Genomic DNA, 14,718 nt, shown 5'->3' with positions numbered 1-14,718 from the left:
CATTTCTGTACTGGTACAATATGAAATATACTATTTAAGTACTTTTTTTGTGCTTATTTTACCTAATTTAAGGTCCTTTGGTATGCCTTTTGCTGTGCATTGGTATGCAAAATGTTTATATTTTTAAGTCACTAGCTTCGTCAATCAAAATGTATGTATACGGTGTCTCAAAGTACAATCTACTGTCATGTAAAATGCAGATTACAAAACAAACGTTTATTCGCTACATTTTACAGTAATTAAATTAACAATGCAGTGTAAAGCAATGCTCTGATGGTCATTTATTGTTAGTAAACATCCGTAGACACTCGTTTAAAAGTAAAAGTAACACCTCTACGGTTTTTTTCTAAGTGACGAAGGTCTGCGACTAGAACATATTTTTATTTAAAGAGACCAATCGCAGTAGTGGGTAATTTCGATCACGATTCAATCAAATCAATTGAATTGGGACCAAGATCAGCGAAAACATGATCGGCTCCTCCCGAACTTACCCTGATAAACGTTCGACATCAGTAAATAAAGAGATCACGAAAAAGCGAGCTAAAAATCGAAATGTCGGCGGCTATTAGTCGATTAACCTTTCGTGTTCTATGAAATATTGATGAGCCATCCCTTCGATCGTCCTGGCATTGACTCGAATTACATTGGCGAAAGTCGACCAGATCTGCAAGGTCGCCATTCTACTTCTTATCACGATATCTTTTACCTCATCAGTGGAGATTATCAAACTGAGATAATTGTATGGATATCTTAATGTAACCCCAATACATACTTATGCACTTATTTGTTTAAAGTTAATGGTCAGATATGATGATGACATCAATGTGTTCAATTGATGATAAAAGTACAAATAGGTCGCTATATAGCTTTCAAACATAAACAATTGAAGCATATATCTAGAAAATTTCACCTGTTTGTACAGGATGTCCAAATAATATAAAAGTGGCTCTCGCCTTTTTTGACTAAACGGTTAGTCCTAGAGCTTCGGGAAAAAAATTGTTATAAAGAAATGACCACTAGAAAGTATTTTCAATTTTGGAAACTTGCAAAAAAAGTACCTACATATCTCCAAATTTTAAATACAATGGCACTTTGAAAATCTTTTCAAAAGTGCCTTAAAAAAAACTGCGATAACTTCCAAACCTTTTGTCGTAGAGCATTGAATTTGACACTATTAAAAAGAGCAGATTTTTTTCTATCGAATACATTATAAATGATTGTTAAAACGTTATTTCTACAATTCAACCCCTAGTGTTGGTTAATGACAAAATAAAGACGGCATAATTTAAGGGCACCTTAGACTAGGTTTTAATTTGACTATGACATTTTGCACATGATCTGTCACAGTCAAATCACAACTTAGCCTAGGTGAACCTTATAGGAACCCTTAATATCCCATCAAACAGTGAAAACCGCAACTTTCTAGTTTTTCATACGCCCTCTTGTGGACATTTCCTAAAACTGAAAATATGTTAAAAAGAAAATATGAAAAAAACAGCTGTTAATACAACAGTTATGGAGTTTCCTCTAAATCACAGTAAAAACTATTATTGAATAAAAAAGGTTGTTTTTAAAAATCACATTGGCCAAGTATAATTAAAGGTACTCTGAACGTTATCATTATTTGACGTCACAATGACGTAATTTAACCAAATAACACATTGGTCAACTGTCAAATTACGTCATCGTTACGCAAGGCCGCTCCTGTTCACTCAACAAAGCGGCCAAAAGTGTGGTTAAATTTATCATTTGACGTCACGATACACCGCCCTCTGGTTTTCGTTTTATACACAAGCGTATGCAGATGTACTAAGAAATATGTTTTTTTATTATTTTGTGTAGTTGATTGCAAGTTGTGAGTGAAAAATCAAAGAAAGGTTCATTCTTGATCCAGATATGTATAAATAGAGCTTTTTATACAGAGTCAAGTCCAGCCTAAACAAATTGGTTAGAACATTTTTCCTGGAAAGTACAACACACAGCAAACTAGCTTAAACACTGTTCAATACAAGAAAATCTGTAAATCCTTGAAACTAGGTAAGCAAAACTGGTAAATGGTTCTTATGTTATTACCAAGAACATTCATTCAAAATTATTTTTGTTGCTCTCACAATGAAGGATGCTCTAAAATAAAACTCACTTACCTGCGCATGTAACAAGTACCTAATAAGTTTACTGTACTAGAAAGCACTTGTACCTACCATTGAGTATAGTGTTGGAGTAAAATCATCCCACTTCAAAGTGTTCAACCACTGTTGAGTTAGATCCGGTTTTTTGTAAAGTAAAAAACTGACACGATTGGGCTTTTTCCTGAATTGCTGTTACAATGTGGCTTGAAAACTTATGAACGGCAGCAAACAAAAATAACTTACACAAATAACCTCAAGTTTTGATTTTAAACCGTAAAAATTCATCTAATCCTCAAAAAACTCAATTTCCACAATACAAACAAACGCAAACTGTCACCGCCATATTGGAATTTTTGACAAGCACCTTCTAGACTTTCTAGTATAGTAGGCGGTGCACGATAACGTAAAATTGAACAAAACAATATATCAACCAACTGTCAAATTACGTCATTGTGACGTCAAATATGTTCAGTCTCTTTGATTATTCATGGCAACTGTGGTTTCGAAAACCAATAATTTTAGAATTTTTACTTTCTATTAACTCGAAAAAATTGTTAAACTAAAAAATGTTATATACAGGGTGTTTCACGATAAATGCGTCAATATATTGTTTACCTACTACAGATATTTTTATAAAGCTTTGTAGGTGTCAACTATAATAACGATAAAGCAAGTTTTGCAGAACTGTTATGATTAACCTTAAAAATCGTCACGTGACTCTCTGAAATTTGTGTTTGTTTCTTGAAAATAGTCACGTTACATATGCACGATCACAAATTGAAAACAGTCACGTGACCTTTAGAATATTCGTTTAAAACCCTTTTAAATACCATTTTTTCTTGGAATGTAATTTTAACAAAATCAAGTCACTTTCAGGATTCCATTTGAACCTCCTAAGGTCATGTGATCTTAGGAATGTCATTTTATCCTTAAAAACAGTCGCGTGACATTTAGTATTCCATTAGTGACCTTAAAAATGGTCAGGTAACCGTAAGTATGTCATTTTAATCTTAAAAATGATCACGTGACCTTTAAAAGCGGATTTGATGATTGAAAACGGTCACGTGGTTTTAGGAATGTCATTTTAACCTCAAATAGTCTTTCTTTGTCGGCTCCGCTGCTTTCGCGCAATCTGCCACGTGACTACGTCAAATATAGTCCTGTAATCTTTGTGATTTGAATTTGATCATTGAAAACACGTCACGTGACACGCAGGAAAATAATGGTCACGTGACTTTTTAAATGCTTATTTCACTATTAAAAATAGTCACGTGACATTCAGAATATCATGTTAAACTTGAATTCCAAAATGTTATCGAGAAGGCACGTTTTGCAGTGGAAAGAGTGTTGGTCAGTTTTACCAGTGGCGGTGCATTTTATGGAAAAACAGTGGCGTACCCATTTTTTTGCAAACATATTCAGTGACTTGTTCGATTGGACGCCACTGGCAAAATTGAAAAATATCTTTTTCTACGAGCGTGCACGAATGATAACATTTCCGCACTATTTTTGTTCTCAAAATGTAACCTTTCCTGCACTAGGGTGGAAAAATTAAATTATATTAATTTATGGATTATATTCAAAATTATTATTCCATATAATAAAGTGTTCATTTATTATTATTTTTAATGTGCTATTATATTTTAGTAACATATACAAAATATGAATTTGAATAAAAGAATAATATTGACTATTATTAAAAATTTGTTTTTAAATTTTAATTTATCATTCAATTATTGGAAAACTTGATATTCCTATAACATGCGGAAAGTGTCTTTTGGTACAAAAAATAGCAATTTTACACTAAATGCTCTCATTCTACAAAGCAAGAGAATTCTTGTTTTTCCTGGCATTAGTGAGACAAGAACTGGACATGAAACTATAAAGGGTGATCAGTTTAAGCTAAAACAAAAATTGAGCAAACTAAATGGGCGAATAAACGTTACGAGTGCACGGCACCGCAACGTTACGCCGTTCCCCCAAAAGTTACGAAAAACATCTTACCACTAAGGTATAAAGATGACTCTCACTCTCGCTCGAGGATTTTGTGTGTTTCGTGCTACCATCTAACAAGGTAAGGATTACACCGAGTGTGTGATACTTTTTACACGTTTGTAAGTGGGTGTGTTAATACTTTCTATATTTCTTGTACCCGTTTTGGATTTAAGTGCGGTAAGTTTTTTTTTTGCGACTGTTATCTGCCCTAGTCAAATATCCATCAGACTAGTTAGGTAATCCATTCACTATGTTTGTTATTTTGTTCTCAATTTTTTTTCTGGCGAATGACGTTCGTTTACACAACTTTGGACGGATTTGAGAAGAGGTCAACGGTAATTACCATAAAAAACTGACAGAAGTTTTAACTTAATTTGTCTGAACTTTAAAACATGATATTTTAAAAATTATACGCTTACCAGTAAGTTTTAATATTGCAAAACCAAACAAATATTACTTAGTCAAATTTGTAATATAGCTAGTCTGTTAATGATCATGTTACCAGAACCTTATTTAAAGTAATATCTCAAAACCTTCTACAACTACAAATATATGCAGGGTGTTTAAAAAATGAATATTGAGAGTCATACTTTTCAATACTCTTATTAGATGCAAAAAAAAATAAATTAAAATTCACTTGTTCGAGCGTTTTTTACTCAGTTGCTTCGTTTACCTGAAAAAGGTACGGTTTTCGTCACTGTTTAAATTTATTTGTAACGCCCTGTATAGTATCTACAGGGTGTCTCTAAAAGGTGTACAAAATTCAATGAAAAAAAAAGTTTAAGGATGGAAAATTCTCAGAAATTTGGTTTTGAAGAAAATACGTAGAGAATATAAGTAATTTTAGGATAATTCAAGAGAATGACGAAAAAAAGTCTAGTAAGTGCACATCAAAAGCAACAATTGGGGCTTTAGAATTTGGAAAATACAAAAAGTCAAGTAGATGTGTTTCTTGGAGGAACAACACTGTAAAAGTAGGTTCTACAGCTCCATGGCACCAAATTTGACAGTTCTGACGTTAAGAAACATATTTACACTTTTTTTGCGTCACGTGACAGCTGTCATAACTATCAAAACTCACTCACCAACGACCTAAAAATATAAAATGACAAATATATGTGTTTCTATGAGGAAATGCACTGTAAGTTGTGTTTACAGCTTAAAGTGTACCATGGAACCAAACGAAGCCATAAACATCAAAATTGTCATATTTTACTCTATACAGAGTGTCTCTAAAAGGTCTGTACAAAATTCTATGACATATTCCTGACATCAATAATTAGCCGATTTAAGGCAACTTACCTCTCTGTGTCCAAATTCGGTTCCTCTGGCTACGAGATTGGAAAGTAATATTCTACAAAATGTACAATAAATTTAAAAAAAATATAGATTTTTATTTTTTAACTTTACCACCCTGTATCTCGAAAACGGACCAATTTTGGACTAAGGTAAGTTGCTTTAAATCGGCTTATTTTGATGTCAGGAATATGTCATAGGATTTTGTTAGAGACCCTGTAAAACCCATAATATTCATTATTGTCATTCCTATAGAACGTTTTACTGTAACTTTCTAAACAAATTATAATTTTAACATTACAGGGTGTTTTAAATTTCCGTATAGACATAGTCCAAAATTCAATTTGGCAACATTATTTCTATAATATCAGTTGGTTCTCAAACTTTGCAGTTTTTCTCTAATTTAATCAACCTTGTTCAACTGTTGTATATCAACAAAGAATTGCGTGTGAGACTTCTATTAAAAAAAACAATTATTTCGATCTTAACATTGGCCGACCTTTACAGCTAAATATTTAGCAAAAAAAAATTATAAATTATCATGACCAAACCGTGACTGAGCCTTCATTGATGATTTGGGCAAAACAATTCACGAGATGATGCCAAAATGATCAATGTTATTGTCAATATATGAGATGTGACTTCATGGACATCTAAACTACTGCTTGTAGTAATGAAACTTTTGTGCATGTGCAGTAAATGAAGGAAAATCACGATTTTGTTTATTATGCATCAGTCGTACATTATTACTTAATTTCTATACCGATGATCTGTTCAGTGTGTGTCTTTGAATTGCACAATACGAGAAACAGTATTATTTGTTAATAATGATCTGATGTGGAATTCTACACACACCGGATGACCCTGACGATACTGTCAATCATTCATCAGCACATGAAAACCTATATTTTATTATTAATTATATATTTTTTTAATTTGATTATTATACTATATGCAGCTAAGTAGTAGCTTGGATTGGATGCAAACTATAGAATGTATTCTATCCTATTTGTCTAACTAATCTACACAGTAATTCCGTTATCCACACTAATGAAGTGTCACGTGACCGTTAGATGACGTCACATCCGTTTGAGCACACTGACATATGTCACTTAAAAAGTTATGTTTCATCTTTGCCAATGAATAAAAAAAATATAGCAGGAAAGAGCAACATTGTACAAGAAATCACAAGTGTTTCTTTTTGGTGTTTATACAGTCGCACAACATATAATTTTTAACCAATGAAAAGAGTTTATGACAACTGGTGATAAATGTCATTGCAATGTAAAATGTTATTTTTCACTGTCACTTGCCATTTGTCAATCATGTCAAGCACAGATAAGGAGGATAAGGCAAAAAAGGTGTGCTTGCTGTTGTAACGTTGGAAAAGGGGAAAAAAAGCATTTTTAATAACAACAATATATTAGAATTCTCCATATTTAGAAAGCCAACACAAACCGACCATGCCATCCCTGATGATTCCAACCACCACTCGCAACACAAGATGGCAGCGTTCAGGTGTTATTATTCCATGCTATTTCCTGCATAGAATAACCTTCTGATAAATAACTGAAAAACAGAACTGGCAATACTACACATTTTTATTTGGAATTGAGAATATACTTACTGCAGAGTGAGGGCAAGACATTGTTTTGGGCTAATTGGATTTTTTGTCTTGTCTTTCTGCAGGAATGGCCCCACAAGAGCTAATAACTTATGGAACATTCTGGAGTCATACGCGTATATTTGAAAAACTGCTCTGTATCATGTTTTTCTGCAAACTGAACTATTTTTTCAAAAACACTATGTTCATTGCGTTTTCTATTCATAGGTCGCCTTTTTGAACATCCGTATTCTCCTTTTCTTGACATCTAAGCTTAATGCTGTAGCTGCAGCACCCATCAAGAGTAGAAGCCCCAATTGTTGCCAAGGTTCCATCTGCAATTGTTTAATAAATTCTTGATGTAAAGAGAAACTAATTAGCTCTAGATAATTTTTACCACTAAACTCTGTTTTTCCGTAAACACTTCAATTGTTTTTATTGCACTAAATGACCAAAAAATCACAAATACAAAATCAACAACAAACCACAATTCTTGAACAATTCAAATCCACAATTCATAAGCAAAACAATAACACAATGCAATGACGGACGGCGGATGTCAAAATATGACATTACAAAATTTTGCTCACGCGTACAGGTGTTTTCGCATAAGAATTGCATAGAAAGTTAAAAATTATGAACTTTTTATGCGGTATTGTGCGCTGTATAAACGACAGTAGGCATTACTGTAAAGCCAACTTTCTATGTTATGCATTGTGCGCTGTATAAACCCAGCTTAACAGTTAGACACGTGACAATAGCTGTCATTTGTGTACCGCCATCACGTGGTAAACAGTCCAGTTTCATTACGTCGCACAACGAATCGAATCTTTGAAATCAAACATGGTCTGGGTCTTAACATTTCTTTCTGGGCTAAATTTGTTTGCAAAGTCCTCAAGTAATAATAATAATAATAATCAAAAAAATGTGGGCAGACATTTGACACCAGTTACAAAATGTCACGTGTGACTATTCAACCAATGAGTGCCGACATATTTCTCCGATTTTCAGTTGTTACTTTTTTTGAAACTAAGTTCAGTAATTCTAATTGTCAAATTTAAGTTCGTCTGGTCTAGCGAGAAATAACCGAACTAAAAGAAAACATTCAACTTTATTTCTTAACATAACTCCGTTTAAGTGGAACCTTGTACCGTGTGCATCATTAACATTTTTTTTTCTAGAAATTTTATTTACAAAATTACTCAATGACCTAAAACCAAAAGTTAATGTGCCGCTTTGCTGGTAACAAAAAAGCGTGTCAAACACTCGAAATAACCATATTTCGATTGTTTAAAGGCACGAACGCTTCATCTCGTTAACATTTCTCCATCTTAAACTAACGACGCAACGTGTACCTGCGTAATTTAAAATGATCTTTAAAGGTATACGCGTCGAGTCAAATAATAATAAGTTGTAGGATTTATGTTTGATTTGATGCAATCGGTGGAATTACTTCATGTCTTCATATTCTTGTCTCATCCATCATTTTCGTTCCTACCAATTAACCAAATTTTCAATGATTTTTTGGTATTTTAGATGAAGGTGGCTTGTTTGGTGCTGATGGGCGCCTGCTTAATTGCACTGGCCACTCCGGCTCGTGCTCAAACCAGACCAGTGTCCAACAGGCCTGGAAGGTTTTTGTCACTGCCCAATCCACAAAAATGTGCCAACCGTAAGTAATTTATATTTTAAATAGTAAAACTAACTTAAACTAAATAAGTATGTATAATGGTTCACATGTGCATCAAAATTTGTGCGTAAAGTTTGTCTAAAATTTTCATAAATCTCTCTCCCAAAATATGGATGTCACACAGCTTCAACCAAGTGACTGCACCAAAACAAAGTTAATAAAATGAACGGAAACTTTGAAAATTCATCACAAATTCAGTTTTTACGTTATTTTTGCAGAGAGTAACGCAAATGCTGCACATGTAGACTTTTAGCATTAGAATCTCTTTTAATTTTTGATGATTATGGTTGGAAACACTACTTGACCAAAACCAAAACAAATAACTATTATTAATTAACTGGCAGATGTCTTTCTGACTAACCTACTTTTCCTCCTCAATTCATATTCAACTTCCCATTGAATGGTTGTACTATAATAATGGTGGGTTGAATTCCAACCGTACTACGGATTTAAAATCCGATTAAGACGTTAACCCAGAATACATAATATCATTGAATCACCGCAAGAATTTCTAAAAAAAAACTACATCTCCTAGGTATGAAATAATATTTAACAAATCGGGTTTTTTTCCTCTCTATTGTTATTATAGTACAATAAAGGCTATTGCACTTTTAAGGATGTAGCAACAACATTGAGATAACATAATATACGTTACCTTGAAACCAGCGTCCTTGTTAGGAAAAATTAAGATGCTCGAATGTTTAATAATTGCATTTAGACGGATCTCGGATAATTATTAACATATTGGGTACCATCGAGACGGAACTAATGAATTATGGCAGTATAGGAGTAGTACGAACAGGCTGTTTTGTATGTTAATCAGTTTTTAAAGAGTGGTACCAAGTTAAAATACTATTAAATAGTTGTAAAACCTGGCGGGTACCAAAAAGGAGAATAACGTGGCGACGACTTTCTATATTATGGCGATTTGGCAATCGTCGACGGGTTCTTCAGAGACCGCAAATCGACTTTAAAATGCACGCGTGGGAAATTGTTTATTCGGCAATTGATGCACATCGGTAATTAACGAATTATCACCCTGACATGGGTTCTCCATATTGATTGCCTAATTCAATTAAGAAAAACAAGAATTTTTCAAATTTTAGGAACCTTATCAAAAATCCTGATAACATTCTTGACATGCCATCGAGTTGTGTAACTCTGGCCCAATTTGCGTCGACCATGTATCAGATGTGTGTCTTGCAAAATTTCGCATTATGCAAACTATCTGATTAACTTTTAGTTTCATTATTACCAACCAACACAGAAAAAGGCAGCTGAACTGGACTAATTTTACCAATTGTGTGGGAAAAAGCCTAATAATGCCACAATTATAGTAATCAGTACATAAAACATCCCTCGAATATACTACATAAAGTCTTTGCCAAAAATGTCTTAAAAAGAAGAAAAATTATGTTATTTGACGGTCTTGTTTAATTAACTCCACAGAAAGCTAAATCGAGTACATCCAAATGAAACTATCCGTTTTGGCTTATTTTGTCACTTACTAATTCAAATGAAGCTTTCATATACAATTTCTTATACTGACTCATGGAGTCGTTTGAGTTTGCAATTTGTACCTGATTAAAGCATTTTTAGTCTGTTTGCACATTTACACTTCGGTGTTAATATTTTTCTTCCAAAGATCCAATCAACAAAAGCCAAAACTTTCACCTGGTTCACCGTTGTATTGACGTGACAAACATTTATAATTGTCACAAATTGTATCAGTCTCTCTCTTCCCCTGTTAAAATTGAAATTATGTAACCCATCCATTTGTTAAAAATCCAAAATTTAAAATCTTAAGCTGAGGTTTAGCAACATTTTTCCTATACCTTCTAGAGGTGAAGGTGATCAAGTTACCTTACAACACTCAGTAGTAAATAATTGAATTATTACATAAAATCTGATAATAAAATAATGTAATTATTTTCAGGACCAAAACAGTTCTTCTTCAGAGGACACAATTACTTTTTCACCGGTCACGTGCCCCAATATGCCAACCGTAAAGTCGATTGGTTGGATGGCAGAAACCTGTGCAGAGAGTATTGCATGGACCTCGTTTCCATTGAAACTCAAGAAGAAAACAATATGATTTTCAGACTAATTCAACAGAGTAAGTAACAAAAGTATGACAACCAAATATAGAGTTTATAGTACATCCAAATGATGATTTTTCGAATAGAACTTGCTTCAATTTTTTGATTTCAAAGTATCTTCATTCGTAATATGACCTTATCTTAATGCAGCAGGATTCAATACAGTTCTTCTGATTACTTATTTTGATTTCATAAACACAATTCAACCAGGATACATGATTCGATTAAGGATAGAAAAAATAAAATTTTACATAACTTGAATATTTTTCTGAACTACAAGGCCGTCAACTGTACACTCTTGAAATGCGGTGTTAAAAGTTGGATATCATCCTTTGTTTATTTAAAAATAACTCTATCGAGTATTAGCAATTTTAATCACCGATCTCTGGGAAGGTCAATAAATGGTTAATTGTGTATGGTAACCCGCTGATTTACAATATACAGTCCAAGTGTCGCATTTAATTTACTGAAGTAGTGAAATATTAAGGATGAACTGAAAATTGTGCATTTAAATAAGGTGTGAGATAAAGCTGTTGTAATTAAATAAAATTAAGCGCCTGACCTTCGCAAAACGTGTAAAATTGAAAGAATGTGAAGCAATTCGGAGGCATTGTAAAACTAAAAATAATGGCGAGAAATAGAAAAATATCTATGAGAAGGCTAGGTAGATGAGAAGTTCTCACGAATGTGGGTCGTAATGCACGGTTCATATACTTGCGATTATTGCAAGTTGCAACACTAAATTTACTATTGTGGGTTGTTTTTCTTCAGCGGTTTTGTTTGCAATCGTAGAAGATGCACCAAAATGTTTCTTCATTTGTAATCTAACTTAAATTGTTCTAGATGACGTACCGTACATCTGGACTTCGGGTCGTCTCTGCGACTTCAAAGGCTGCGAAAACCGTTCCGACTTGGAACCCAAAAACATCTTTGGTTGGTTCTGGTCCGCCAACAGGGAAAAGATGTCGCCCACTAACCAAGTACCGCCTGGTTTCAGTTACAACCCATGGTCTTCCACCGGACACAAAAAACAAAGACAACCGGACAATGCTGAATTCGACATTAACGGTAAAACCAATTATACTAAAAAACAACTTGTTTTACTAGGTTTGTTTTGTTCAAAATATCAATTAAAATAGGTACCTTTATGTCATAGTTTCAGTTGACTGAAAGCTTGCTTTGGGTTGAGCTGTAAAAGAAAAAGTTCTTAGTTGTTGTACCTACGTTACTTGTGAATTAAGACATACAAACCTTCAACCCTTTTCTCTTGAAAGCATTTTTAAATAACCTTCTTTGTTGCAACCTGCACATACTTACCTACTTTATATAAACATTTAAACTAATTACACATCTATGCAGGGACCACCGAATCTTGTTTGGCAATCCTTAACAACGTATACAACGACGGAATCGCATGGCACGACGTGGCCTGCTACCACGAGAAACCTGTCGTCTGCGAAGATTCGGATGAACTTCTCAACTACGTCCGATCCACAAATCCAAACCTTCGGCTGTAAAAAACTAATTTTTACGTAGAAACGGCTCGAAAATGAGCCGAGCCCCATGTATTTGTAATATACAACACAAAAATCCCCCACTTTCTTTGTACATTGATTCTCTGTTAGATGTGTTCAAGTTATACCAGTAAATGTTTATAATAAATCATTTTTTGTAATTGTGGCTATAATTATTTATTACCATTGTTAAGGTTGTCACTATAGGAGAAAGCTGTGTGAAATCTCAATCAATTCACATACAATAGAAGTGTAAAATATATTTTCTAATCAAATAAAGCAAGTGTAAATATTTACATACAATAATTAGATAATACAGATTGAGATTAAAAAACAGTAAGAAGTCCTATAAAAAATTACTTTGGTAAAAACCTACTTAACTTTAATCAGTAAAGGAGTGGCAAAATTTTTTGGGAAGACAGTTTGAATGAATTGGAGCTGCACTAATTTCAATGTTGTGCGTGATTTTTATATTAACCAGAGAAAATCGTCCCCCTGATTACAGGGGAGTTCAAGATTCTTAAAGAGAGAGATTTTTAGATTATTACACTGCTTTCCAGCTTAATAATCTCAAGATAGACAGATGATTTGATTGGCCAACTTTCATCTAAACCCAGTTAATCCTGACTGACAATAGATAAGAAACATTATTCCAAAACAACAAGAATTTTAATAGAGAATTCAAGGTAAAAACATAGAAAGTATTCAATTTTAAATACCCAGAAAAAAAGTTGTTTTGTAAGTGATACTTCCATTATCACCACTAATTAACCACAGTTACAGCCAATTATCCATTCAAACTGCCCCATAATCACAAAAATCTTACTCTCTATGATCATTATACTTAAGACAATATTGCTACACTTCTACGCGCTCCCACTCCACCATTTGAAATATTGTCCAAACTAGACCATTTTTTTAAGCCATTTTTAATCGCCTCCGCCGTGTACTTGTCCTCCATCACTCTGGACATGGCCTCCAATTTCTGTGCTCTCTCCTTACTCAAAGGCTCGCTGGGGAATGTTAAATCATTGGCTTCGGCCAATGTGCGCAAATCAAAGTAGTACTTAGCATAAACACTAGATGGAACATTAATATTAAATTGCAATAGTTCAAGAAATTGCCGCTCCAGTTCATTCATGTCTTCAACTGTTATGTCTTTCAGGATTTGACAGTAGTCAACATTCCACACTGCCTGGTCATCCCATACTTTGGAGGCCAGCAAAATAGCACCTAGTATAAGTAGAAAAACAGATTAGGTTTACCCACAACTTTAAGATAACAGCAACTTACCTAAGACTATTCTTTTCCAGTTTGAAGGTTGAATATCAAGCTCTGAATAAGTCAACAGTCTTTCTAAATACACTAAAGTGATAATGGCACATTCTGCAGTCAACTGAGCTGCATTAAATAAAGTCCTTACAAACTTATAGATTTGCCTATGCTCTGGATTATGTTTGTCATAATCACCACTAACTCCTTCCCTTGTCAATGGATGAAGCTTCTCATCAAATATGTCAATTTCTCTTTGAGATGTGCGATTTTTAATATGATAGTACATGGCTAAGGCAACACATTTAACTGTATTTTTTAAATTAGGCTGTGATACTGTGCTATCATCTAAGTAAATAGTTGAACAAGAACTACTTTTTTTAAGTGGTCTAAGATCAGCAATCTGATGCTGACTTCTCCTACGGATCATACCATTTTCAATGGCAGTTTTGGATCTCTCAATGAATATGGTTTTAGCCATAGGATCCTGCGACGGGTCCGCTTCTCCATCATCCAATTCCCGCTCACTAATATGTTGCAAATTTGTAACACTGACTTCTCCTTCATTTAAAGTCTCCTCAATTGGTGGGATCCCTCTATGAGGGGGCTGTGGACTGGAGTATGAGCAGCAACTGGCTTTGTTGCCCATATTATCAGTTTAAATCACTGAAACCAGCTCCCTGAGAAAACATCAGCTTTTGTTGACTTTCCTAGCATGAACCAAGATGGAATTGATAACTTCATTGATGATTATGTAAATAGAATTTCATTATCTTATCTAGGCTGAGAGATTACCACTAGAATCAATGTGAAACGGAGACACACACAAAGATTAAATTAAGCTGAGAAAACACTGCACACCCACAACAAAATTAGGGTATTGGTCCAACTCCCTAGCATCAATAGGCGGCTAGGAACATAATAAACTTGGCTTAGCGTGAACTTCTTATAACCCAATCATTAATACACATTTTAGTAATGTTTAAACTAATAAAGGCTTCTGTTTTTTTTCTTTTTGCAAGAACAAACACACCGTAATGCAAATAAATGAAAAATTGAGAAGGAAAAGGGAATGCCGTAGAATTTTACCGATTGTCACTGTCAACAGTGTCAACTCTCT

The 14,718-nt window shown here is 33.9% G+C and overlaps 2 protein-coding genes and 1 long non-coding RNA gene across 3 annotated transcripts; 1 reads left to right on the top strand and 2 right to left on the bottom strand.

The window, feature by feature from the left end:
• Nucleotides 1-4,133: 4,133 nt before the first annotated feature.
• On the top strand, nucleotides 4,134-12,487 carry slf (C-type lectin domain-containing protein slf). Its single transcript, XM_081972318.1, is given in 6 exon segments — nucleotides 4,134-4,184; nucleotides 4,186-4,203; nucleotides 8,560-8,695; nucleotides 10,650-10,829; nucleotides 11,656-11,880; nucleotides 12,172-12,487. Coding segments are annotated over 6 exon segments (753 nt in total). The 5' UTR covers nucleotides 4,134-4,148; the 3' UTR covers nucleotides 12,330-12,487.
• LOC145724200 (uncharacterized) lies at nucleotides 6,824-8,564 on the bottom strand. Its single transcript, XR_014176950.1, has 2 exons — nucleotides 7,421-8,564; nucleotides 6,824-7,358 (listed from the first exon to the last, which is right to left on the bottom strand). It is a non-coding gene; the product is annotated as an uncharacterized LOC145724200 (long non-coding RNA).
• Nucleotides 12,488-12,566: 79 nt separating the features above from the next.
• On the bottom strand, nucleotides 12,567-14,672 carry CycY (cyclin Y). The gene is made up of 2 exons (XM_081972298.1): nucleotides 13,620-14,672; nucleotides 12,567-13,559 (listed from the first exon to the last, which is right to left on the bottom strand). The coding sequence occupies exons 1-2, from the start codon at nucleotides 14,245-14,247 to the stop codon at nucleotides 13,171-13,173; spliced, it is 1,017 nt and encodes a 338-aa protein (XP_081828424.1). The 5' UTR covers nucleotides 14,248-14,672; the 3' UTR covers nucleotides 12,567-13,170.
• Between the last annotated feature and the right edge of the window lie 46 nt (nucleotides 14,673-14,718).

The sequence above is a fragment of the Ips typographus genome, linkage group LG2 (assembly GCF_016097725.1).
Source record: "Ips typographus isolate SLU linkage group LG2, UJ_Ityp_2.0, whole genome shotgun sequence".
Taxonomy (NCBI): domain Eukaryota; kingdom Metazoa; phylum Arthropoda; class Insecta; order Coleoptera; family Curculionidae; genus Ips; species Ips typographus.
This window is presented reverse-complemented; position numbering and strand designations above follow the sequence as displayed.